The 26487-nt window shown below is 36.4% G+C and overlaps 1 protein-coding gene and 1 long non-coding RNA gene across 15 annotated transcripts in view; one reads left to right on the top strand and one right to left on the bottom strand.

Moving 5' to 3' along the window:
• Nucleotides 1–26487, bottom strand: part of KCNT2 (potassium sodium-activated channel subfamily T member 2) — a 440948-nt gene that overhangs the window by 385401 nt on the left and 29060 nt on the right. For 11 of the 13 annotated variants that reach the window (XR_009210825.1, XR_009210826.1, XR_009210827.1 and 8 more), the window contains exon 1: nt 11681–12301. The exons of 1 other annotated variant lie outside the window; for it this stretch is intronic. Coding sequence is in view for 9 of the 12 variants with exons in the window: in XM_058430741.1 (XP_058286724.1) it covers nt 11681–11775 (95 nt within the window). In the remaining 3 variants the exon portion in view is untranslated. Of the gene's footprint in view, nt 1–11680; nt 12302–26487 lie in introns of those variants that run through there. One more of the 13 variants, XM_058430738.1, reaches the window with a different exon arrangement.
• LOC131381842 (uncharacterized) lies at nt 13142–18002 on the top strand. Of its 2 annotated transcripts, none has more exons than XR_009210828.1 (3): nt 13142–13656; nt 14782–14835; nt 17861–18002. It is a non-coding gene; the product is annotated as an uncharacterized LOC131381842 (long non-coding RNA). The 2 variants fall into 2 exon arrangements; XR_009210829.1 differs by having other exon boundaries at nt 14779–14835.

Here is a 26487-nt window from a genome sequence, read left to right as displayed (position 1 = left end):
TATTCATGTCCTTTGCCCACTTTTTGATGGGATTATTTGTTTTTTAAAAATAATTTCCCTCCATGATTGGTTAAATCCACAGAAGCAACACCCATGGATATGAGAAGGCTGGCTGTATACGGCTATATTAATAACCAAATTCAGGATTCTTACAAAGCCTTTATTTTTTAATTATTTATTTTGTTTGTTTGAGACAGGATGTCATGCTGGCATGCAATCATGTGATCACGGTTCACTGCAGCCTCGACCTCCCAAGCTGAAGCGATCCTCCTACCTCAGCCTCCCGAGTAGCTGGGATTACAGCACACACCAACACACCTGGCTAATTTTTTGTACTTTTTGTAGTGATGGAGTTTTGCCATTTTTCCCAGGCTGATCTAGAACCTGGGCTCAAGAAATCAGCCTGCCTTGGCTTCCCAGAGTGCTGAGATTATAGGCATGAGCCACCCCACCCAGTCTTTACAAAGTCTTAATAGAACATTAAATTGTATATTTACTTTGGGCACTTGTGGAAAAAGAAAATAAGTAATTAGTCCAATATAGGTAAAGAGGAGAGAGTAAACATAATTCAGGTTTGTGTTTTGGTTAGAATCCTAGTATGTTCTCCATCAAAGGACAGCCATTCTATTATAGTATCTATTGACTACATTTACATATCAGGTTCTCAACAAAGAATGTAACTTCAATCTCTTTGCATCCTTTATTATTAATCAAAGCCACCTACACCAAAAAAAAAGGTTTTTAAGGAAGATTACATGAAAGACTAAGCAGTGTACACTGTACACAATACAATATATCAATAATATAATCAATCTGTAACCTCACATAATTTTTTTTTCCTATAGGATGTACCCGAAATACAGTACTGGGTGTGTCCTGTAGATCTACTTTAAGAGAACTATTCTCTCTAGTTATATCAGCACCAGGGAGTGAGAATGTTATGAGTCTTACGAAACTTGCTATTTTGTGATAGGAGAGTGGATAAGAATACTGTACACTAATCAAAGATCCACAGGATAAATTTCCTTTAAATTTGAGCCCCAAGGAAAGCTGTGTTTCTTCTGAACTACTCGTTCATTTCTCGTCTTATGCAACTGATCATGCCCTTATCTTTGCTCTGGCTAATTTTGCAACCCATCTGCAGTAAATACATACAAATTGATGGAAGTCATACTATGTACCTACATACTCCTAACTTGGTTTTTTCCTTATTATCTTTTCATTCTGTTGTACTTTCTATTTATTCTATGCTATTGCATGAATTTCTGTGAACCACTACAAATCTTTAGAACAGGCAAAACATACTAATAAGTAGGCCCAAGTGTTAAGCCCTAAATCAAGTAACTTCACCTTATGATATCTAAATTTCATAACATCCCTGCATAGTGTTTTCATTATCCCAGTACAGTGTTGAGAAAAAAATCAATTTCACACTGATACAAATACTTCAGGAGATAGAAGCATAAGCAGGAAATCTTAAAGTCCTACTGAGAAAAATATTGAAAAATAAAAACACCTAGCTATAAAAAATAATAATTGTGGATTAACTAAAGTAGCAAATAAATGGATGACCCTGGCCAAAGCATTCAAAGTGGACATTTTAAAATGTCTTAGTAAGTTAACAATTTGATCTTACATGATGCCTTTTTGATTGATATATGCTCATGATTCATTTATTATTCACTTGCTTTTCCATATTATCCATTCTGCTGTTTTTATTTTGTTCCTGGGATACTGTTTTTATTTTGTTCCTGGGATACTAACTACCTTTACCCTATTTCAGTGAATCAATCAATAATAATCTATACCCCCATACACACACAAATAAAACCATTGCCTTAGTTTGTTTTGCTAATTTTCCATTTCATTCTACTTTCTCCAGACTGTCAAAAGAACCATGCTCTACATCTAGAGGCAAAAGGAGTTTTTCTTTCAGAAAGTATGACCAACTTCAAAAATTCCCTAACACTTATTTTAATCAAGTCACTATAACACTGGCCTACAGGGATGCAACAGCTGTATGATTTTTCTGACTTCAAAAGCCTTTAAATTTGTTTGAATGTTGTTCTTCCTATTATTTAAATAGCATTAAATCACATTTGTGTATGTTGTAAACATAGTGAATAGGCATAATAATTAGATTCTAGTTACCTCTTACAGGTTATGTGACTTCGAACAAGTGATATATTTCTGTACCTTGGTTGATTCATTTGTACAATGGGAAAAATAACAGAATTTCTCAGAATTGGTATAAAGATTAAATAAGGTAATACATGTAACATGCTTAGAAAAATGTTTGACACATGCTAAGTAGTTGGTAAATGTTCTCTGATGTTATGATAAATACTATATTAAATATTATCATACATTTTCACCTTATCTTCTGCATTTTTATTGGAAACGGATGAAATAGCACATAAACTCTTTTGAGCAGAGAAAGGTAAGAAATAGAAACAAAATATTGACAGCTTCCATCTATAATTTGCCAATGTAATCACCACATGGTGTGGCAGTGACAGAAGTCATTACCATCACTCCTTAATGGAACCTGTGCAGCTTGCCAATCACCCTATCTGATCCTTAGGGGACAGAGTAGTATTTCAGTTTTTGACAGACTTGAGACAGCAGGCTGTCCATTATTAAACTAGACATCTGGCCCCTGTTGTTAACAACTAGTTGTTTATAATATGTGGACAATCTACAAGTTTTCCCACAGGGAGTTAAATGAGGTCGAAATGTGTTAATCCACTTTTATCCCTATTCACACAGTGATTTACAAGATGGCTAAGTGTGCCCTTGTAATAACAATTCATCATTATGATTCTGTGTAAGTCCAGTGCAAGAAAGCCAAGAACAACCAGTTCACTGTTTCTTAGATTTACTGTTTTCTGGCTTTATATGCAAAGTCCATTTCTTACCCATATTTACATACTGTGAAAATTGGAAGTAATACAACTCTGAATTCAAGGAATGCATACACAGAGGGGTATGATTCTCACCCTTTAAAGCTGTGGCATAAAATTGCAGTAGTGCTAAGACTACTAAAGCACTGATTGGAAGAGAGGTACACCTAAGACTCTAAAGAGGAAAGAGGTCAAAGAGTTGGAGATGTGCTGCCAGGCGATTGTCCGATTGTCCCCTACACATCAGCCATGCTTGACAATTGGGTTCTGTTTCTGTTTTCCTTCACTGCTTCTATTTTTCAGAAAAGACTAAGATAAATACGTTCAATCTAAGGCAAAATTGTGGAGAGAAGTCTCACTGTCCTTAGTCTCCCTCTTTTGCTGATTATCTTCTGCCTCACATCCAAGAGTATATTTTTCTCTATTTCTTTCAGGCAACTAGGGCTTTCCAGGTTCTCAACTCTTTACCTCCAAACTCCAAAGCCATCTCCACTTCCCAGTCAAGAGAGACAAATAAGTCTAATATCACTGAACTGATTTATTTCATTTACGTTAATGATTTATTTTTTCAAGTATATGCAGTGGTTCCTCCTTAATCTGAAATTATACTACATCTAAGACTTTATGTATGAGTCAGCTTGTTCTAGTTGTACCTAGTTATTTAGGAGTCAGGGTCAGAAATTTCTAATTCACTCTTCTGCTTTTATACGACCAGCTACAGAGAATCCAACGTCATTTCACAGTGTTTTCTGGCCTCCATGGAGCCTAGTTTTCTATTCATCTGCTGCAAGCATGTACATGATCACTCTTCTCCATGAGAGGTACGCAATGAAATATCCCAGTGGCTTAGGGTCCTCCAATACCCAATTTGCTGGGACAAATTGTGAGGCCAAATACACATAAACAAAGCTGTAAGCTGGAGAGATGGAGGTGGTTGGCTGCAAGGCATGCAAAGGAACCTCAGCTCCTAAGAGCACAAAGTTTTTGTTTTTATTACATGAGCATTTAATTAAGAAAACTACAGTGACAAAACACATAATATCAGAAAAGTTGTCACTATCAGTGATTGCTTTAGGCAACAAAAAACTAATGATGCAGTTTGGTTGATGAAGTAAAACATGGTTATGATGTGTGGTGAATTTCTTGGTTCCTATGTTATGGAGCACAACAATAGAAATACATGTATATTAGATATCCATACTTCATATGGATCACACTGCATGTTTGACAGATTAACAGTGTTCTATATTTTATTTAATTGCAAGAGTAAAACAGTCTCTATGCTTCAATATTGACAATTTGTTTATTCATAAAGTTTGGTCATTTGCTGATACCTTTAAAATTTCACGTACCACCAGCATTTCTACTTCTAAAGAAGTTTCTGGCCTTGCTTATCCATCTCTACTCTACATAGGCAGAAATCTCAAGATGAGAAGGGACTTAAAGTCCCCCACCTTCACTTGTATGCTACCATCTACAACCTCACCCAACCAAGTTTGACTTTGTACTGAGTATGAAATTGTGTCAGTGCTCCAGGCCCACCCTTCTCTTCTAAAAGTGATTTTCTCCGTAGCTATGGATAGCTTCAGTAACAAGCCACATGTAAAGCCTAGTTTGGTCTCTTGAACTCCAGACCCATACTTCCACATGCCTCTGACTCTCCTCAGTTCCTTGAAAATGCCTTGCTCTCTCCTGACAGTGGCCTTTTAGGCAAGCTGCTCCTTAGCCTGAAATATTCTTTTTCCATTTAATCTACCAACATCTTCTCATCCTTAGACCTCGATTTCAACACAGATTTCTTTGAAAACTTTCCCGCAGACCACTGTTTCATCTGCCAGACTAGGCTCATCTTCAATCATGCTCTCTCATAACATTGTGCAATTCTCCTTTATAGCCTAGCACAACTGTAATTAAGTTTGTGTATGTATTTTTAAATCTAATAGCGGTTTCCACTACTGTAAAATCATTTACGTCTGAACTAGGTCTATTTTGCTCACAATTTTATCCCTAGAGTTTAGTGTGCTTCTTGATAATTAGTAGGGTGTTTAATGTCTGTGAAAGAATGATGCCAATGCTATTAAATGTTTCTGCAGGCTATCATTTAAATTTTGAAATGATAAAGACCAATATATCCACAACTGTCAGAAGTTTCTGTAGGGAGATGTTATTTAGCAAAAACAGAATTGGCTCTACTGATACAGTGACTATTTTAATCCACTTATTATGATGGTGTTTCACCAATTTTGTAGCCATCTTACCAATTCTCTGACCCTTTATGTTAGCCTACTTCTTTTTTTTAGAATTGCCACATAAGATTACAAAACAATGTAAAAGATAAATTGCTCCATAAAGCATTTTTGTTCCTAAATATTTTATCTAAAAGTCTTATTTCTTTGGTAATATGTCTGACATTCATATCCATCCTAATTTCAAAAAGAAGTTGAGCAGATGACTACAATATATTGTTACCAATGTGGACACAGTTTATCCTATTTACTATCTCACAATGTTTAGATAGATGTCTGTTACTTAAATTACAACTCAATTGCTAATGATTAAGATCCTGTGAAAAGGATTTTTTTTCTATGACCCATTAAAAAAATCCCATATCCAATCAAGGATTGTGAAAGATTAAAAATAACTGTCTTTCTGGATAATTATTTATTGTTTTGATTGCTTTTGCAGAGAAAATTTTAATTCCAAATTTAAAACTCAGAAAAAGACATCTTGATGAAGGATACTGCTCAACATTAAATATTGCTCAGAGAAAGGCCAAGTGAACTTAATTTCAAATTATAAGTATATAAAGCAACTGGTTACCGTTTCACTGTAAAAAATATTGCTTTTTGCTTTATTTTCTAAAGATAACAGACAAGCATGGTACATAATAAATAATATGACATCGGCAATACATAAATACTCTAATAAAAACAGATGAACCATCAATGACAAAAGGATCAATTGCTATGATCTTAATGTTGGTGTCCCCACGAAATTCAGATATCGGAACATAATACCGAATGTGACGGTATTCAGTGTAGCCCCGGGGAAATGATTAAGTCACTCACAGAAGTACTACTAATACGTAACCAAATACAGAAAGTGAGTATATGATAGCTGTTAAATTAAATCAAACTTTAAAAATAAAGTATCAGTAATTCGAAAAGTCACATTTCAATTTTATTTATAAGAATTGGTTAAAAGAAAAGAACTTTGTGTGTTTTATATAAAATATTGATGTCTGAATTCTTAGTAGTGATTGAAAAACAATAATTATTAAATAATACATTTTTCTGTGCATTTTACGTATTACACTATATATATTCAAAGTCTATTTTTTTTTTTTTTTTTTTTTGAGACAGAGTCTTGCTGTCACCCAGGCTGGAGTGCAGTGGCGTGATCTCGGCTCACTGCAGGCTCCACCCCCCGGGAGTTCACGCCGTTCTGCCTCAGCCTCCCCAGTAGCTGGGACTACAGGCGCCCGCCACCTCGCTCGGCTAATTTTTTGTATTTTTTAGTAGAGACAGGGTTTCACCGTGTTAGCCAGGATGGTCTCTATCTCCTGACCTTGTGATCCACCCGCCTCGGCCTCCCAAAGTGCTGGAATTACAGGCATGAGCCACCGCGCCCGGCCCAAAGTCTATTTTTTTATACCATTACCTTTTTAAGTTTCTAATTTTCTATTGCCTTATTTGTGGATATCTTTCTTAATAAAGTCGATATTGATAAGAAACAGGATTGTCTAAACTCTCTTTCTAAAGTAAATGCTTAAATCCTTTTTGTAGATATTGTATATGCATAGCTGATGCCACTATCTGATTAAAGAGTAAAAATAATGTGTCATTCATTTTAATGGCACTCAAAAATTTAAAATTGTCTTTAGTAACCTGAACTTAAAATTTAGAATAAATATTTTATAATAAATGGCTGCTTTTCAAAACAATATATAATTTATTATGGGAGATAAAATTGGTAATTTATAAAATGTTTAATATGTCAATACAAAACCCATTCTCACAATTGAATTTGATTATGTAAAGCAATATATTTTGCAGTGTATATCTAAAATTACACATATTCCAAATGCTGTTGAAATATTTCCCTATTTTTATAAATACCTCTTAAATTGTTAATGGATTGACTTGTACTGTGTTCAAATCCTTTAATGTTTTAACAACTACAATACATTAGTTGACTTCCTTGAATTACTTCTAAAGGCCACCTATAAAATACAAAAGGTATACATGAAATTATTGGATTTGAAACAAATGACCTGATTTTTGAAAACTAGAATGGTCTTAATTAAATAAATGACATTCTCTTCTATGCCTACAACTGAGGATTTTCCATTAACAGTAATTGGAATTATGACAATTTATTCACATTAAGTGTGTTGTGTTCCAAAGTTTAAAATTACTAAATCATGATGAAACAGGAGAAGGCTTGTATAACTGGTTGATGACTTTTAAAACTTGTAACTTATCAATCTTTAACTGCAGGAGATTATTCTAAATCTTTACTGCTTTGTGAATCATAGAAATATTAAAACAGAAAACAGGCTTGGAGCAGTGGCTCACACCTATAATCCCAGCACTTTGGGAGTCCGAGGCAGGAAGATGGCTTGGTGCCAGAAGTTGAATATTGAATGTTGAATGCCTTGAGCCATCTCTAATATGTCATTTCAACTACTTTATTTTCAAGCAAATGCTGAATATCCTTTCTACAAATGGTGCAGAATCTTCTTGACAGTCTTAAAATGGAAATTCTATAAGGACATCATCACAACATAAGCAATACTGTCAATATTCTGGGGTGAATTAACCTCTTATCATATCTGTGACCCCCTCCAGACCGAGCACTATTTCATACTCCTTTCCGTATTTGTCCCAAAACCTAACCTAATGGGGCCCTGAGACGTAGCAAACATTCAAATATTAGCTGAACGAATGAATGGCCATTAAAGACATATTATACAAACCACTTGAATTAGATTTTTGTTTTTTACTCAGGATGTCAAACAAGTAAGTGTGCATCATATATACAAAAGACATCCCTACACATAAGCAATATTCTCATTTAGCAACTCAAATTTATTTCATGGCCTCACAGAAGTAGTGTTATCCATGTGCTAAATTCTCTGCACTGCTGTGTCTAACCCTATTCCCATATGTCCTACTCAGAAAAGGATATCAGAGTGCAAATGAGTGAGAAGCAATTATCTAAGGATGGCATTAAGATAATACAAACACATATATACTCATTACATATATTATAATGTATATTATTCATCACATATATTTGTAATATATGATGCATTACATAATATACAATTTTTAGCACACAATATACAATATTTTATAATACATATATTACAAAAGCAATGCATATCTGTTATATATACACTATATACATTACATGTACATTATGCCAGTGTATGTGTATGTGTTTTTACCTACACAAAAGGTGGCACAATATAAATTTAGATGACCTACTTATCCAAAGTTGATTCACAGAAAATCTATGGTATGGAATACACATTTCCTATATCCTAATAGGCCCATCAATATTACATCTTCAACAACACCCATTTGAGCATCTATCATATGCTTCATTTATTTTCATATGCCAGTTAACTATGACCTAAGATGGAGTTTGAAATTCTTACAGTAAGGAACAAGGTAGAAAGTGTTTATGTTCCTACATTTGGAACACGGTTCCCCCATCATTACAAGGATGTGGCTCTCTAGATCCAGAAAACAGCTATCTTGATTCAGATTCTCCCAGAAGGTAAGCTTGAGATAGGACTGCAGCAAAAGCAGTTTATTTGGGAATTGATCACAGATAAAACACCAGTAGGGGAGAAGAGAGATAGAAGCCAATAAAGCTTTCAGTATTAAGCCAGTTATCACTGCGGGCAAGTGGAGCTCAGTCCCTTTGGACACAGTGTAGAATATGCTTCAGAATTATCCAAGCTAAGGAGCAAGGAAGCAAAAGTATTGATTCAGAAACAGCCTATTTACTCAGTGACACTACAGCTTGTTCTCCAAGCAGGACTTGGATGCACCTGAGGTTGGTGGTGGGGAGAAAACCTCATGCAGGAGGTGTTCAAAGAAAGTTGCTTTGAGAATATGGGCAGAGCACTAAATGTATCTGTTGCTGGAAGTGATCTACCTACTCCTACATGAAAGAGGGCTTCCTCCTCAACTCTATAGGAATTGAGTCAAGAAGATAACTGAGTAGAATAAGATTGCTATTCAAGCGTAATTGCAAAGAGGAATTTGTCACCATATTATAGACAAGGAAGATGACTTTACCTACTACCACATATTAGCTTAGGAGTCTGAAAAGGAAAAAAAAAGGATTGCAAATGGCAAATCGGAAGTGAAGAAGGGACTAATATTTAATGAGCACCTAAACTGTGCTAGGTGCTGTAAATTATTCTTATAAGTTCAAATAAATTAAGTGAAAAGAACTTAAGAATTTCTTGAGGGATTTGAATAACAATAAACTGAACTGAAGAGTCATCTTTACACTGATAAGATATAATATCCAAGACAAGTATTTAATTTACCAAAATTTCAGTTTCCTTGTGCCTAACATAATTGCCTGCTATTCAGAGTTCGTCTGAGGATTAACTAAGAAAGAACATACCGCACAGTTAAAAGAACTTGGGAGTACTTAGTTCCAACTAAATGTTAGTTCTGTGCCTCTCCATCCTTCCTCTTGTCACAGTTTTATAAGGTAGATAGTATAATTCCCATTATAAAAAATAAGATTGCTGAATCTCATAATGGCTGAATGACTTTCCCAAGGCCACTCAGCTAGTGAAGGAAACAGCCAAGGACTGAAGTCTGGGTTTCTCTGATTCCAAGTATCTTGCCTTCAAAGATTAACAACAAATGGAACCAAAACCAAAGAATAGTTTTCCATGAAGCCACAACAGTAGCCAAATCCTTAAAAATGGTTGAATGATTGTTTTAAATGTTTAATAACTTATTTTAGTAGTAAATGTGGCCTGCTTTTTAAGTTAAAGTTGGGCTAGCATAACCTTTTAATATAATATAAAATTTTAACCATTCTGCAAAACTTTTTTAATATGGCAGTGATCCATTTAGGCAGTGTTCAACTAACCAAAATTCTTAATTACTAAAATATTTCTGCAGCATCCTTTGAAAAATGAGGGCAACCACATGAAAATTAACATATTAGATGTGATATTTAAAACAAACAAACAAACAACAATACCATCACTATAACCAAAGTATGTGCTTTATGTGTTTAATCTATCTCACACTTTCTACAAAGAGGATTTCTATTCTATATAATGATCCTGAGGTCCTGAACTAAATATACATTCAGTCACTAGGAACACCATGCTACACTTACTAAGCCATTTAACCAGGCTAATGCAGTTTATCTAAATGTCAATTTGTATTACAAATTCACTTAAAAATTATTTTCCTTATCTTCAGTTTACTCAAACACTCTACAAGAATACTGAGAAATTGGTATTACTTCTTTAAATTTTTAGCCAGTATGTGTGGTTTTGCCTAAAAAAGAGATTGAATCAAAATATCCTCTACAAAGCATCCATCTCCTTTCAAATTACTAATATGAGACCAAACAAGATGCCCATAACTGATACTCAAGATAAAATCCTCAGTGTGTAGAGACAGGAGTTGCTATTGGGAGCTGAAAAGGTGAAGAAAAGAAACAGAGTGTATTGGTCAGTGGTGAATGAGGAGGGGATTTTGGATTGGACCAATAATGGATCTTTTATATAATTAAAATAGCACATCAATACCACACTAAACTTCAATGAAACATTTCAATTGAGTTGAGAACCTAGTTAGTATACATGTATTATTTTAAAACAAAGAAATGTGGCATGTGATATACGGGATGACTATTCCAGAAAATACTAAATTCACTGAAATACAAAATGTGCTTGAGACAGAAATAGACAGAGGAATTTCAGAAGTTTGTGCAAAGCAGTAATGCTATAAATAAAACACATGAACAATATTTTGCTAACAATAAATATTCTAGTTTTGAAACTTAATTTTAATTTCGAGACATATATTCTGTTTCAGTTAAAAATATACTAGTTATGAAAAGGTTGTATCATATTATACAAACATCATTATTCATAATGGTCAGAGTTACCTGTTCAGAGTGAGTATACTGTATTAAAAAGGTTGTTATTTTCACTAACTACCTGTTACATATTTAAATCAATTGTCTACTTAAAACTCCAAAATGTTTAAACAGCATAAAATTGCCAGTGCCAAGTAGATACCTTCTCAAGACAACACAGACAAGGAGTAAGTAAATAGACTCAGGAGATTTTAAGTTTCTAATGTGCTTTTTCAAACAACTTGCATGCAATTTTGAGTTTGATTAACCACACCTAAGGAAAAAATGCAAATTTTTTGGAACTGATATTGCATACCATTTGGGTGTATTGTACCTCTGATACCAGCCTTATACACATCCTAGAAAAGCACAGATAGACAAAAGAATAAGCACCAAATGAATGCAATAAATACCTTGCAAGAATTCGAAAAGTGTAAAGAAAAAGAGTTCCTTATCTATAGCAACAGTTCTATAGAGTCAAAATGGAGAGACAAATCAGAGTCTCTTTTACTCCCTCCCCCAGCCTAGTCTCCCTCTCTGGCTCCGTTTTCCTTTTCTCCCTCCTTTCCCCACTTCGGCCCTCCCATTTCCGTCTCTTTTTCAGCAATATTTACAGAACAATCCTCCACCACACCACTTACCTGTCGTCGTTTTGCCATCCTTGGTCCCCTAGCAGCAAATCTCGAAACCTGTACCTGGGAGGCAGAGGGGGCACTTCGCTCTCCAAATCAACCATCCTTCCTCAAAGAGTGGGAAACATTAAACAACAAATGGAGGAGAGGAGGGAGAAAGAAAGAAAATATTGCGGAGTAAAGGGAGAGGACTAACAAGACGCTGTGGCCGAGAGAGGGATGGGAGAAGGGGAAGGGGACAGGGAGGGGGAGGGGGTCGGCTTGGAGCCGGAAGCTAAGGCTTGAAAGGGGGCTGGCTCCTCTTTCCCGAGGGTGTAATGGGGATGATGCAAACCCAACCCAGGAGCAAAAGTCTGGCTCTGACAAGAATCAACGCTGCCAAGGAACCGCCCCCAGGCTCGGCACCGCCTCTGGTCCCCAGGACTAGGGGGAGGCGGGTATAAAAAGTTACTTCGCCGAAAAAGACGCGCGGTGCCTAGAAAGAGGGGAGAGGGGTGGGAGTGAGCGCCGCTTGACGGTGAAGCACTTTCCTTAAAGGCAGTTGCCACATCCTCCCAGAGGGCAGCCGCCCGGCTACCGTTCCCTCGGGCGGGCTTGCATCCGGCACAGCCCTGAGCTGGCGGGAGTCGGGGGCGGTGGGCTTCGGCCCCAGACGTGGCCAACCCGGCTCTCCCCGCAATCTCCCTGCGGAGCTGGAGCTGGAGGCCCAGCCAATGAGACTCCCCCTCATTAGCATAGCACAGTGACGGCACGGGGGTGCCTTGGGGACAACCAATGGGGGCGAGCTAATTAGCGGATTGCGGGGCTCCAGACCCTTCTCTGGGAGGAGGGGGGCCAGGGTGCTTGGAGTGTTCTAATATGCCACCAGCTCCCTCGCTTTGATCGCCTTCAGTCCAGGTGGGCGGGATGAAAAAAATTGCACGTTTCTGGAAAGGGAATCCCCACTCTCAGCCCCAGGAAAATCCCATTTTTTTCTCACATTCTGAAAGAAGGGAGGTGTTTCCCTGAACTCGGAGAAAAATGAAGGGCCACCTTAGGCCGCTGAAGAGAAGCATTTAGATGACAGGGAAAGCGCATGGAAACGCACTGAGGATTTTACAGTAGTGAGTTTCTATTATTGCTGTCGCTGCTACTAGCAGCGTTGTGGGCTTCCAGGTGGCCTGGCCTCAGCCTTCGGTCCCCTCCTATTAGTGATTCACACGGAGGAAGAAGTGAGCCCGAGAGACCAGGGTCTGTTTTTCAGTAAGAACCACTGCTTATATGAACCCTGCTACACAAGCTGTGGTTCTATTTGCGCTTACCGTTCTTTCCTTCAAAAATTGATTGCATCAGAGTATATACAGACCGAATACTAACCACCTGACAGCCTGGGCCGGAAGATACCCATATGGCTTCTCCTGCCCTTACTTCAGAGCCTCTCTGTGTGGAGGAACAAGCTTGTTCCTTGATAAATGGATACAATGTGAGAGACAATAATCAAAGAAAATATAGAGGGATTTGGAAATACCTGTGAGATACACACACTTCTTCGAGGTGGGGGTCAAGGAAGACATTGAAAATGAACCAAGCCTTCTATATTCATTCGCAGCCTACTTTAGGGAAAAGAACAAACGTGAAGCAAGCAGAGAGAATAGTATGAGTAGAGGCATAGGGATTTTTTAGAATATTTGGCTTATCCAGAAAATAGTGATTAATTTGGCATGATTAATGCTCAGTAGAGGTCATGTAGCAGAGAGTTTAAGAAGCTAGATATGAAGGAAGAAATTACCAAAACTTGTAACATCAAATGAAGTATGATGACTACCGAAACCTGAAGAATAGCAGTTGAAATAGAAGTCATACTGTTTGTCTCTGTCTTCAAAATCCTACTCATTCTTCCAGACCCATCTCAAATTACATATCCTCCATTAGATTTCTTGGTTTTCCCAGCTGCTTATGATGCCTTCTTCCTTTGAACCCCTTTGTTTGAACACTTCATAACCCATGTGAGTATTTTGCCTGGAATGCTTACTATAACCTGACCTGCTATACGATTATCTGTGCATTTTTCTTACATCTCTTCCCCTCTCCCTGTGGCTTAGCTTCCTCTAGCACAGGACCTTCAGAATAGCCACATTTCAACAAATAGGTGTGGAGTTGCATTAAAAGCTATTAAACCTAGGAAATTAAGCATGTTTTTTCCCATCCATGCTTGCGCTCCTGTGGTATGTGTTTGTTTATGAAATCATAATTTAGCATGAACTTTTGTAATTACTTTGCTAAATAAGAAAGTAATATCGCTACATTATTAGTTTATACAGACAGAGAGGGATAGAGAGACAGATCTGGTTTATATTTTAGACCTTATCATCTCCTATTAAAATGGTTCTATTAATTTTATTTTTAATGTTCCAAGTTAATATTTATAGTTATAGTCTAACTGTATTATTTGGATGACAGAAAATCTGAAATATTTACATATCATTAATAGACTAAAAATCAAGACACTAAAAAAAGAAAAAAAATAGCAATCGATTGTTAGTCCTGGGATGCTGGAGGTTAGAGGGTAAAGCAACGTTTTACTTAAAAGAAAGCTATGTGCCCCTATTTTACCTTTTGTGAAAATCTTAGTCATTTGGTTTCCAAATACTCATATAACAGTTTAGGAGACAACAAATAGTACATTAAAAATAAATAAATAAATAAGAAAAAACCTACTCAGCTAATACTGTGTGCCATTAAGGATACAAACAATATAAAGTAATGTGTTCAGCCCAACCAATTGGAAACTACTGCATTGACGATATTTTGATCCTCTGGTGTGTCTTGAAATTGTCCAAGTGAATTTTTTTTACTATAAACTTAAGAAAATTAGAAGAATAATGTAATATAGGAAATGCTATTGATATGGTTTGGCTCTGTGTCCCCACCCAAATCTCATCTTGAATTGTACTCCTATAATTCCCATGTGTTGTGGGAGGGACCCGGTGGGAGACAATTTTAATCATGGCATTAATATACCCCATACTGTTCTCGTGATAGTGAATAAGTCTCGTGAGATCTGATAGTTTTATCAAGGGTTTCCGCTTTTGCATGCTCCTCATTTTCTCTTGCCACCACCACGTAAGAAGGACCTGTAGCCTCTCATCATGATTCTGAGGCCTCCTCAGCCATGTGGAACAACTGTAAGTCCAGTTAAACCTCTTTTTCTTCCCAGTCTCGGGCATGTCTTTATCAGCAGTGTGAAAATAGACTAATATAGTAAATTGGTACCAGTAGAATGGGCATTGCTGAAAAGATACCCAAAAATATGGAAGCAACTTTGGAACTGGGTATCAGTCAGAGATTGGAACGCTTTGGAGAGCTCAGAAAAAGACAGGAAAACGTGGAAAAGTTTGGAATCTCCTAGAGGCTTGTTAAATGGCTTTGACAGCATTACTGATAATGATATGAACAATAAAGTCCAAGCTGAAGTGGTCTCAGATGGAGATGAGGAACTTGTTGGGAACTGGAGTAAAGGTGACTCTTGTTATGTTTTAGTAAAAAGACTGGCGGCATTATGCGCCCCCCTAGAGATTTGTGGAACATTGAACTTAAGAGAGATGATTTTAGGGTATCTGGCAGAAGAAATTTCTAAGTAGCAAAGCATTTGAAAGCCGACTTGGGTGCTGTTAAAGGCATTCAATTTTAAAAAGGAAACAGAGTATAAAAGTTCAGAAAATTTGCAGCCTGATGATGCAGTAGAAAAGAAAAACCTGTTTTTTGAGAAGTTCAAGCTGGCTGCAGGAATTTGCATAAGTAACAAGGAGTCAAATGTTAATCCCCAAGACAAAGGGAAAAATGTCTCCAGGACATGTCATAGGTCTCCATGGCGGCCCCACCCATCACAGACCTGGAAGCCTAGGAGGGAAAAATGGTTTCATAGGCCAGGCCCAGGTTCCCCATGCTGTGTGCAGCCTAGGGACTTGGTGCCCTGCATCCCAGCTGCTCCAGCCGTTGCCAAAAGGGGCCAAGGTACAGCTCAGCTGATGGTTTCAGAGGGTACAAACCCCAGCCTTGGCAGCTTCCACATGGTATTGAGCCTGCAGGTACACAGAGATGAAGAATTGAGTTTTGGAAACCTCCACCTAGATTTCAGAAGATGTATGAACATGCCTGGATGCCTAGGCAAAAGTTTGCTGCATGGGTGGGGCCCTCATGGAGAATCTCTGCTAGAGCAGTGTGAAAGGGAAATGTGGGGTCAGAGTCCCACACAGAGTCCCTGCTGGGGCACTACCTAGTGAAGCTGTGAGAAGAGGGCCACCGTCCTCCAGACCCTAGAGTGGTAGATCAACCAACAGCTCACATTGTGTACCTGGAAAAGCCACAGACACTCAACACCAGCCCATGAAAGTAGCCAAGAGGGGAGCTATACCCTGCAAAGCCACAGTGGCACAGCTGCCCAAAACTATGGGAACCTATGTCTTACATCAGTGTGACCTGCATATAAGACATGGAGTCAAAGGAGATCATTTTGAAGCTTTAGAGTTTGACTATCCTGCTGGATTTCAGACTTGCTGTAACCCCTTTGTTTTAGCCAATTTCTCCCATTTAGAAACGGGTGTATTTACCCAATACATGTACCCCATTGCATCTAGGAAGTAATTAGCTTGCTTTTGATTTTACAGGCTCATAGGTGGAAGGGACTTGCCTTGTCTCAGACGAGACCTTGGACTGTGGGCTTTTGGGCTAATGCTGAAATGAGTTAAGACTTTGGGGGACTGTTGGGAAAGCGTGATTGGTTTTGAAATGTGAGGACATAAGATTTGGAGGGGCCAGAGGTGGAATGATATGGTTTGGCTCTGGGTCCCCACCCAAATCTCATCTTGAATTGTACTCCTATAATTCCCACGTGCTGTGAGAGGGACTTAGTAAGAGATAATTTAAATCCTGGGGGCAGTTTCCCCCATACTGTTCTCACGGTAGCAAATAAGTATCATGAGATCTGATGGTTTTATCAGGGGTTTCCCCTTTTGCATCCTCCTCATTTTCTCTTGCCACTGTCATGTAAGTGCCATGTAAGTGACTTTCACCTCCCTCCATGATTCTGAGGCCTCCCCAGCCATGTGGAATGTAAGTCCAATTAAACCTCTTTTTCTTCCCAGTCTCAGGTATGTCTTTATCAACAGCATGAAAACAGACTAATACAGCTATTCTGGCATTTTTTTAAATATAGCAATATTTGGGCATCGAAACACATTTATAATTGGAAGGTCACTTTGTTCCTTTTTTTATTTTTTTTTTAGTCTTCCGTAGGTGCACTTTTTCTTCTTTGTCGTTAATTTTGACTTCTGGTTCTCCCATCTGTCTTTCTACTCTTTCATTCATTTTTTTCTTGTCATGTCATGTCATTTCCTGCTGTTAAAATGTATTTTCCTTTTTCACTCTTTTTACCTTTGTTTCCTTTTTTCACTGTGCTCTTTTAATTGCCTACCTCATACAGCCTTTTCCTTTCTCTATGTTTAAATGTTTTTATTCTACTATGACTTGAGATTTGATTTTTGGAAACAATTTTAAACTTAGTTCTGAACATTGCAATTTTGTATCTTACTCACCGATGTTCTTAAATCTTCTAATCAACATCTAGTATAAGTTAGAGCAATAGAGGAGATTGCCCCACACTAAGAAAAAAGTACTTTCTAAAATTTCCTGAATGATTATGCCAGTGGGGTAGAGTAAGTATTAAAAAAATGAAGATTAAGGAGAATGGCTTCCTGGTTTTAGAAATTTTATTCTTTTTATTTTCTAGAAAACATATGTGATACCTTCTCATTTCTCTTTCTTTTTTAATAAAAACATTCATGTTTTAAAAATCTCTGGTTTCCAATACACTGATTGATTATACTGATGTTTTAACACAAAAAGAAAAGATTCATCCCCAAGGGGGAAGAATGATTTAATTAACATTTTTAACACCTTATTGATAATTAAGTTGTGATGAACTCACAAATGAGTAATGAACACAGTTGCATTCATAGAATAGGATGGGGATTTTTACCCAAAACTCAAAATATGTGTCTATCACATATGTCATTTTTATGATAAAATTCCTAAAGTTGTCAATTATTATGTCTACATAGCCCTGTAACTACTATTTGAAAATAAAATTTAAAAAGATAAGAAACTTACTATATATTAGGCTACCCACTTACAGATACTTTGTCTTTGTAGGCAGAAGACGTGATAATCCACATCCCTTCAAATAGCATCATTAAGCTACATCATATCTCTATGAAGGCGGTTGTATGTTCTACTACGGGTTTCTTTTTGTTGGTTTATTTGTTGTGTTTTTGTTTTTGTTTTTGCCAAGTCTGTTTTATACCAATCTACTATTTTTTATCAATAAAAATGTATTAAGTGGTTACTATGAATTGAACTTTTTGTAGTCTAATGAGTGAGGGTAAGTAAGTGCTGAGAGACAGAGAATCCAGCAGTTAAACTAGAATGTAATAAGCCTCAATAGTGGTTAGTACAGGCTGCTGTGCTGCTAATGAGCACATAAAGACACATGATTCCAGTTTTGGAAAATCAGGGAAGGCTTTCTGTAGAGGCTAACATCTACACTGAGGAATAAAAAATTGGGTGAGTAAGGTGGAGGCAAAAGTAGCAGCAAGTAAAGTATACAGGCAAAAATGACAGCAATGAGAAAGCATGGGTGGATCCAGCAAATGCAAAAGCTTCATAGATTTTGAGCAGGGGCATGAGTTTGCGTGAGGAGGAGTCAAAGAGGGAGGGTGACAAAAATGCAAGATTGGCACCTTCATTTATTAACAACCATATCAGAAGAGCCTTGTGTACTATACCAACAAAGTTGGGTTTTATTTTGAAGACAATGATGAATCTTTTAAGGATTTTAAGCAGGTAAGTGACAAAGCCCTATTCATGCTTTGGAAAGATCACTGTGGTAGCAGTGCAGATAAGTGATTGGTGGGGAGGACAAGAATGTAAGAAAGGAGACCATTGATGAGCTATACAGTATTTTAGTAGAGATATGTCAGTTGTCTCAAATGAGGCAGTGGTGACAATGCACATGAAAGCAAACAACAGATTTATAAGAAATTAAAATGACAGAATTGATGGGATAGTAATGGAGAGATTGTAAAACTTAACGGAGAGTGAAGAATCAATGATAATTCCTAGGCTTCTGGGATTAGTAAGTAGATGGAGGGTATTACTGTTGGATGAGAGGGGAATACAGAAGTAGGTTTGAGTGAGAAAATGATTTTGCTTTGGGTCAAATGGAGAATTCCAGAAGGTTTGAATATATGGGTCTGAATATCAAGAGCAAATACTTTTCAGATATACAAAACTGGGAAGGATCAACATGTAGGTGGCTGTTGAAATTGAGGAAGGATAAATGCACCTGGTTCTTACACTATGAAAGAAGAGGCAGGTAGAGACTGAGCCCAAAGACCACTAGAGAGAAGGATGAATGGAGAGGTGGGAGCAAAACCGACGGGAATTCAACTTCTCCCACCAGAGCAGAGAGACACGTGTTTCTCTATTTTCTTGATTAGTTTTATTCTGTGACCCTTGATTCAAGCTAAAATAGATTCTATCTACAGACATAAAAATGTAACAAAACGTGTCCTATATTCTAAGCATGTCCAGCTACATGAGCAGAATCATTTTATTTCAGCAACACTGAAAAGAGGAAGGAGTAGAGATAAAATGAAAAAGGCACAATATCACATTTAATTCACAAATTTTACCCAATTAGCACAGGTAAATAATACAAAGAAAAGCCATTTAGAGATTTATGTATAAAGATATTCCAATATCTTTATTTAAATATCTTTAAATTGGATAATATAATTTATCCAATACTTCTAGTATTTTTTTTTTGTCAACCATTCTAAAAATACAACTTGTGGCCAAGGTTAAATGTGTATGCAAACCTTATGATGAAAACCTGTAAGGAGACAGTTAATGTTTTATTGTGTTCATAGTAATATCCTCTGATCTTCCTGGTATTTCTTTCCCTCTTCTCATATATCTCTCTAAAGATACATGCTGTTCAACACTACTCTTAATGATAACACATAACACCTTCATTTATCTGTTTTTAAATCTCCTTCCCATTGACTGAATTTTGGGGGCAGAAAGAACATAGAACCAAAGAAGGAATTATTTAGTGGCAAATGTGATTCAATAACATTGAAGTATGTTCTCCTACAACAGTCAAGAAGATCACATCCTCATTACTCTTCTACTTACAGAACATTATCTTTGAGAGAAAAAAGTCTCCATCAGGTTTGGAAAACTCCAGGTTTTTTTAAATATTGAATATTCCCATATTTATGTTGCTAGTGTCCCAAATTCTGCCACGGATAGATTGAAGGGTGCACCTCTCTTCATGACCATCCTTCAGCTTGACTATTGGCATATCTGTACCTGCTTAGAAATGGCTACTACAGTACCTGGCAATTAGTGGATGATCAATAACTGTCTAATGAATGAATGAGAAATTAAATACAGCTGGTCTTTCATATCCATGAGTTGCACATCCATGGATTCCTCATCTGAGGATTCAATCTACCATGGATCAAAAATATTCCAAAAATAATAAAATGAAAATAAAAAGCAACATAAATAAAAACACAAGATATCAACTATTTCTGTAGCATTTACATTGTATTACTTATAATATAGATTGTAAGTAATCTAGAGATGATGTAAGTGCACGGAAGATTGTGCATAGGTCACATGCAAATACCACGCTATTTTATATAAGTTGCTTGAAAATTCACACATTTTCTATTTGAAATTGGAGGATCAGAGACTATCTCTAGGTAGACAATGTCAGAATTGAGTTAAATGTTGGTATCTGTATGGGCTCCTGAAACCAATTCCCCATAAATACTAAGGGAATGCGAATGAACTAAGTCAGACCTTTGTTACTATTAAAGGATGAAAACATAACGTTGCTAATAATATTGATAAAACATTAGCAGCTACAGTGTGAATAACTATTATGTGCCAGGTAGTATTATAGGAGCTTTACAACAACTCTGAAAAATATATAACATTGTCCTAATTTGAAAGATGAGAGAATTTAGGCTCAGAAAATACCACCCAGCTAGAAGACGCTAAGCCAAGATTTAAATAATTTTCTGACTCCAAAGTGCGTGTTCTTCTCAATATACCTAGGAAAGAAGCTTTTTATTTAATAACTAGCAGATTTTGGTGCTTACCAATAGGTAATATAAATTATAAAATAAAATTATAAAATTGCTTTATCACTATCTTATTCATCTACTTTACTCCAGCCTCAATTATCTTCATTCATATTGTGATATATAAGAAATACATATGTGGTCTCAGTCCCTGGTTCCTGGCATACAGCTCCTAAAACTCTTGAAATGTCTGAAGTAAGAAAAGTGTCCTTTGTATGCTAATTACTGGTGGCTGGGACCCTTAGATAGTTTCAGGATGAGGGCTGGTCACGGGAAAGATCAAGCCAGGATTAGACAGTTGGAACTTTTATCCTAATCTCCAACCTCCAGAGAGAGGAGCAAGACTGAAGATTGAGTTGATCACCAATGGTCAGTAATGTAATCAATCATGCCTATGTAATGAAACCTTCATAAAAAACCCCATAGGACAGGTGTTGTAGAGCTTCTGGATTGCTAAAAACATGGAAATGCCTGGAAGGTGGCATGCCAGGGAGGGCATGGAAGCTTCATGCCCCTTCTCATGTACCTTGCCCTATACATCTCTTCCATTTGGTTGTCCATCTGTATCTTTTGTAATTTCTTTTCAGTAGACCAGTAAACACAAGTAAACTGTTTCCCTGAGTACTGTGAGCTATCCTAGCAAATTAGCCAAACTTGAGGAGGTGGTCATGGTAACCCTATGTCCACAAAAAAAAAAAAAAAAATTATCTGGGCATGTGAGTGCTCACCTGTAGTCCCAGCTACTTGGGAAGCTGAGGTGGGAGGATGGTTTGAGCCTGAAAGGCGGGGATTGCAGTGAGCCAAGGTAGCGCCCCTGCACCCCAGCCTGGGCTATGGAGCCAGACCTTGTCTCAAACAAAAAGATAATCACATAAATTTTAAAATTCCAATCTGGGAAAATTGTATTGCACATGTAGACACTGTTTTTAAATGTGTGTATATGCATGTGTGTGCATGTGACATACTTAACTAAGGTATGCAAATTTTTAAAACACTGTCAGAGCCTTATATTGAGGTCTGTTAGGTCCTCTCCCATACAGGGTTTGATTTGAGAAGTAGGATAATGCTTGTAAAAAAGAAGAAACATACTTGGTATATCTTATTATTGAAAGTTTTACTGACGTGAAATATTATCTTTTATTTTTACTAATTATATGTATTGAGAAGTTTAATTGACAAAGAAGAAAACTTTAAATGTCATTGCTGAATTATGTCTAAAACATATCAACAACTTAAATATACAGTTACTATCTATTCATTCCAATATTAAACATGACTTCAGATTCATTGGTTTAAAATCTATCATAATTTGAAAATATTTTATACTTGTAGGGTAGATATTTTCTTCATTTAGAAGATGATTAAACAAAGACCAAAAAAGCCAAAGTAAATCACTTAGTGAATATTTTACTATAATTAATATGAAAATTAAATTTTCCTGATTATTATGCAATGCTCCTTAGCTACAAGCTAACAGTAGTTTTCATTGCAAATGCTGTGATAGTACAGACACAGCACGTGACAATAAGTCAAAGAAAAAAATGTTGCCTATTGGCGGGAAATTAGGAAACTCATACTTTTTAGTACAGAAGAGTATTACATACATCAAGAGTGTCAGTGTGCTATATATAAACACATAAGTGGTTTAATATTCATATATTTTCTTTTCCCACAAAGATATGTTGTAAATATTAATAATATTGTCATCGTATACCAAATCTGTATTCTTATTTATTTTTAGGTAACTCACCACTTCCAAGTGTTAAATGGTAGCTATGTTTCCATTAACACTTTGATTTGTGCAGTTTCAGTGTACAAATTAAATATATGAGTGTTTACTGTAAATTTTTTATTGTCTAAAAATAAGAATGAAACAGAAAAACACAAATAGTGATACTATTGTCAAGACATCGAATATACATACTTACAGATTGAGAAAAGGAGGAAGTCAGTAGGTAAGGCCATAAGCAGCAACTGTTTAGCTGCATTTGAACATTCTGTATTCAGTGCTCAAGAAAAGAACAAAATTATAGAACATGAGATGCTATAGGTATATAATTGAATAGGTTTATATGTAAAAGATTATATATTATTAGTGATTTTACATATTTTTAGCTATCTGAGATTGGACTAGTTTATTCAACATGCATGTTTATTATCTGAGAGTAGTGAGTCAGCATGCATCTCTTTCTCAATGTAAATGCTACCTTTGCACCCCCAGATCACTCCAGCCTGAAGAGTACAAAAATCGTATCCTATCTTTTACACATACAAACACACCCACACATAAAATCTTAGAAAAGCTTCTTCAGCAGTTCCATCATTTGGGCTGTGAATTCCAGAATTGGCGTAGCTTAGTCTAAAGCCTACCCCTTACCCTTTACCTTCCTCCACATCTGGGCTCATTGCCTCCCCAGTCCACTCTTCCCCACTGCCTCACTTTAATCAACTACCTGAGAAGCAATATTGTTTGGCAATATACAACTTATGAATCTGGACTATTTGGATTTAAAGCCTGAAACTGGCATTTACCAGCTGCTTGACCTTGGACAATTTACTCACTGTGCTTCATTTTCCCCATCTGCAAAATGGAGTAGAGTGTTTGTTTGGGGGAATAAAATACATTAATACATATAAATAATTTATTATGGTGCTCACCACATAGTCTGCTATTGTTACTATATGTATTTTTCAAAATATAGGTATCAACATTTTTAGAATTATTTTTCTTAATATAAACTCATCTTCAATGTTTAGCAACTAATGAATTTAATTATGCTTTTCAAGTTTTACTCCTCAGGTTGAACAGTTTTGATTATATCCAAAAAGATAAACTAAAGTATGTACCCTCAGAGCAACTGAAACAACATAAATGTACTAAAGTTAAACAGAAAAAAAATCTGGCTGTTCAGTGATTCTTCTGGACTCCCCTGGAAATAATAAATATGGATAATCAGAAAACCTTAAATATTCTGTAGTTAGAAGCCAGAGCATGTAGGCATTTAAAATTAAAACAAGCATCTTGAATTACATTCACATGCATAGCAAAAAAATATATGCACCATATTGAGTTCAGATGCAACAAGCTGAACATGTGCTACAGAGCTAAATGAGTAATGCAATTTTTACACTGGGTCCACGCAAGCTTTACGGTTGCAAAAAATAAGGATATGGCAAAAAGCAATCTGGAAATGTCATAACCAAATCAATAATTAAGAGAAAAATTCACCACCTCCCACTCAAATATCAATGCAAAGTATATTAAAATACCAATTAATATGCAGAAAGAGAAGATATGATATTTCAGAATATTAGGACTATTAACATTTTTGACAAGGCATTCACCCAGATTAAGAAGTAGAAATAAAAAACAACTCTAATCTGTGCTTTACACTTACTATTTCCTTTCTTTTTGCCTGCAAGCCTACAAGCTCACTTGTACTTAAGCCCTGGGAAAATCCCCAGGTTGTGCAGTGTGGTACAGAAATACTGAATGCCATTAGATGTTAATGACCTGACAGCCAAAATGAGTTTTCAACTAATTTCCTGAATCAGGAATAGGCTGTTTTCCTAGGAGTTGACTATCAAATTATCTAAGGCCATGATTTTTTGATGGCTTATCTGTTTTATTCAGGCAACTCTTCAAAAATGTTTTCTTTATAGTTTAATTAAACTAGAACATGAGTCAAATGAGGCTAAGATTGTGAATACAGGAAATCAAAGAGCTTTGTTTTTAAATGTCCCACCTATTTTTTGTTCTTAATTCCCTTCATTGCTAAAACTCCTGCTAAGGATAAGTTCCTAATAAAGCCAACCACAGGTGAAGGACAGATTCCAAGTGCATAGGTGAAGCTCAATCATGATTAGAAAGAGTAATCCAGAAGCCAGGTTATTCATGCTAAAGCCATGTGTGAACTAATAAGCAGCAATTCATCAAAAAGGGGAGAAAATATAAATGCTCAAATCATAACCCAAAAGGAAAAAAAGATATCTTTTTTGTTTAGTAGAGATAGTGCAGAAACTAAACTGTGAAAGAAGAGCCAAGTTAAGAAGTCAAGTCAAATGTGAAGTGGGGATGCCCAATATAAGGAGAAGATTCTATCGCTTAGTTAGAGCAAGAGGAGTCATAAGAAGAAGAACATCAAAGAACATCCAGGTCAATATGACTTATCCAAATTAGCAGATTGTAAATTCTTAAACAAGGAGGTTTTGCCACTATTCATAAGGGCCAAGGACCAAAATGTCCCAGTATATCCCTTAGGATGTTCTGAATTATAAGTAGCAGATATATGATCTGCAATGTCATTTTAAAAATTAAATAAATTTATTATCTCACATATGGGGAAATTCAGACATAGGTCAGCTTTAGCAAAAGCTTAATATAGTGACCTACAGGTGCCACAAAGGACTTAGTTCTTCTGTATGCCATTGCCATTCCTTCTACATCCCTCCCTGTGATTTCAAGGTAGCTGTCAGAAGCTCTGAAGACTAGTTTATTCCCTTCCAACAGAAATAAGAGAATAACTTTAAATCTAGGATTCCCAACAAAACCTAGAGCTACCAGAACAGATACCCCAAATCTTTGGTTTTCCAATTTGCAACTAAAGAATAAAGATTGCTAAAATAGTCTAGTCTGTCTTTGTCCAGTTTTTTTCAGAACAAAACAAAGTAGAATAGACTTCAGAGTCTCTGCATATACTGTACTCAAAATAGAAATGTAAAGCCTATTCTGAGATCATACTGCAATCAGGATATTATAATATTTGTCCCAATTAATTACATTGGACTTATTAATAAATTTTCATCTACCAATATCCTGTTCCTATATATAAAAGTCCTATGTTCTTAATTAGATTATGGTGGCATTCTACCACCCCTTTCTATATACTTGCATGGGCATATGATCCAATGTGGTTCAAAGAGTATGGGCAATGGTGACGAGGAATCTTTCATGTATGGGTATCAGGAGACAAAAATTCTTGTTCTGCTAGATTTCTAACTAGGGGCTATGTCTGTCCATATTGTGAATGGTCCGAAAATACCTAAACTTTGCAGCAACACAAGATTTATTTTTAAGCTTCTGGATCTGGCTATGACTAAAGCAAGCACCACTCCTAGAGTACCCAGTCATAGGAATCAATAAGTTATCTTTTTGCTTAAGAGAGCTGAATTTCTATCACTCACACCTGAAAAAATTCCTAGTAAAATACATCAATCTCTTCAATAGAGCTATGAATAATTATCAGTCATCATTGGCCCAATGCCAGAATCTTTTCCTAGTAAAACTAGGTAGTGAAATAACTTTCAATTTTTCTCAACAAATTTTATTGCTTTTTGGATGCTAATTTTCAAATAATTGGCAAGGACTAACATTCCATGTTCAGGTCCCAAATTTTGTTCTGCAGTGATTACACACCCACCACAAAGCATCAGTCCATCTAATCCCACAGAAAAATTAATTTCACAATAATAGCAGACTTTCAAAGATAAGCAATTAAAAATATTTTAACCAGGCTTGAACGGTGGCTCATGCCTGTAACGGTGGCTCATTCCCAGCACTTTGGGAAGCAGAAGTTGGTGGATCACTTGAGGTCAGGAGTTCGAGACCATCCTGGCCAACAT

This window comes from Hylobates moloch, unplaced genomic scaffold (genome assembly GCF_009828535.3).
Source record: "Hylobates moloch isolate HMO894 unplaced genomic scaffold, HMol_V3 SCAFFOLD_18, whole genome shotgun sequence".
NCBI lineage: Eukaryota > Metazoa > Chordata > Mammalia > Primates > Hylobatidae > Hylobates > Hylobates moloch.
The sequence above is the reverse complement of the archived record's forward strand: the minus strand, read 5'-3'. Positions and strand labels throughout refer to the sequence as shown.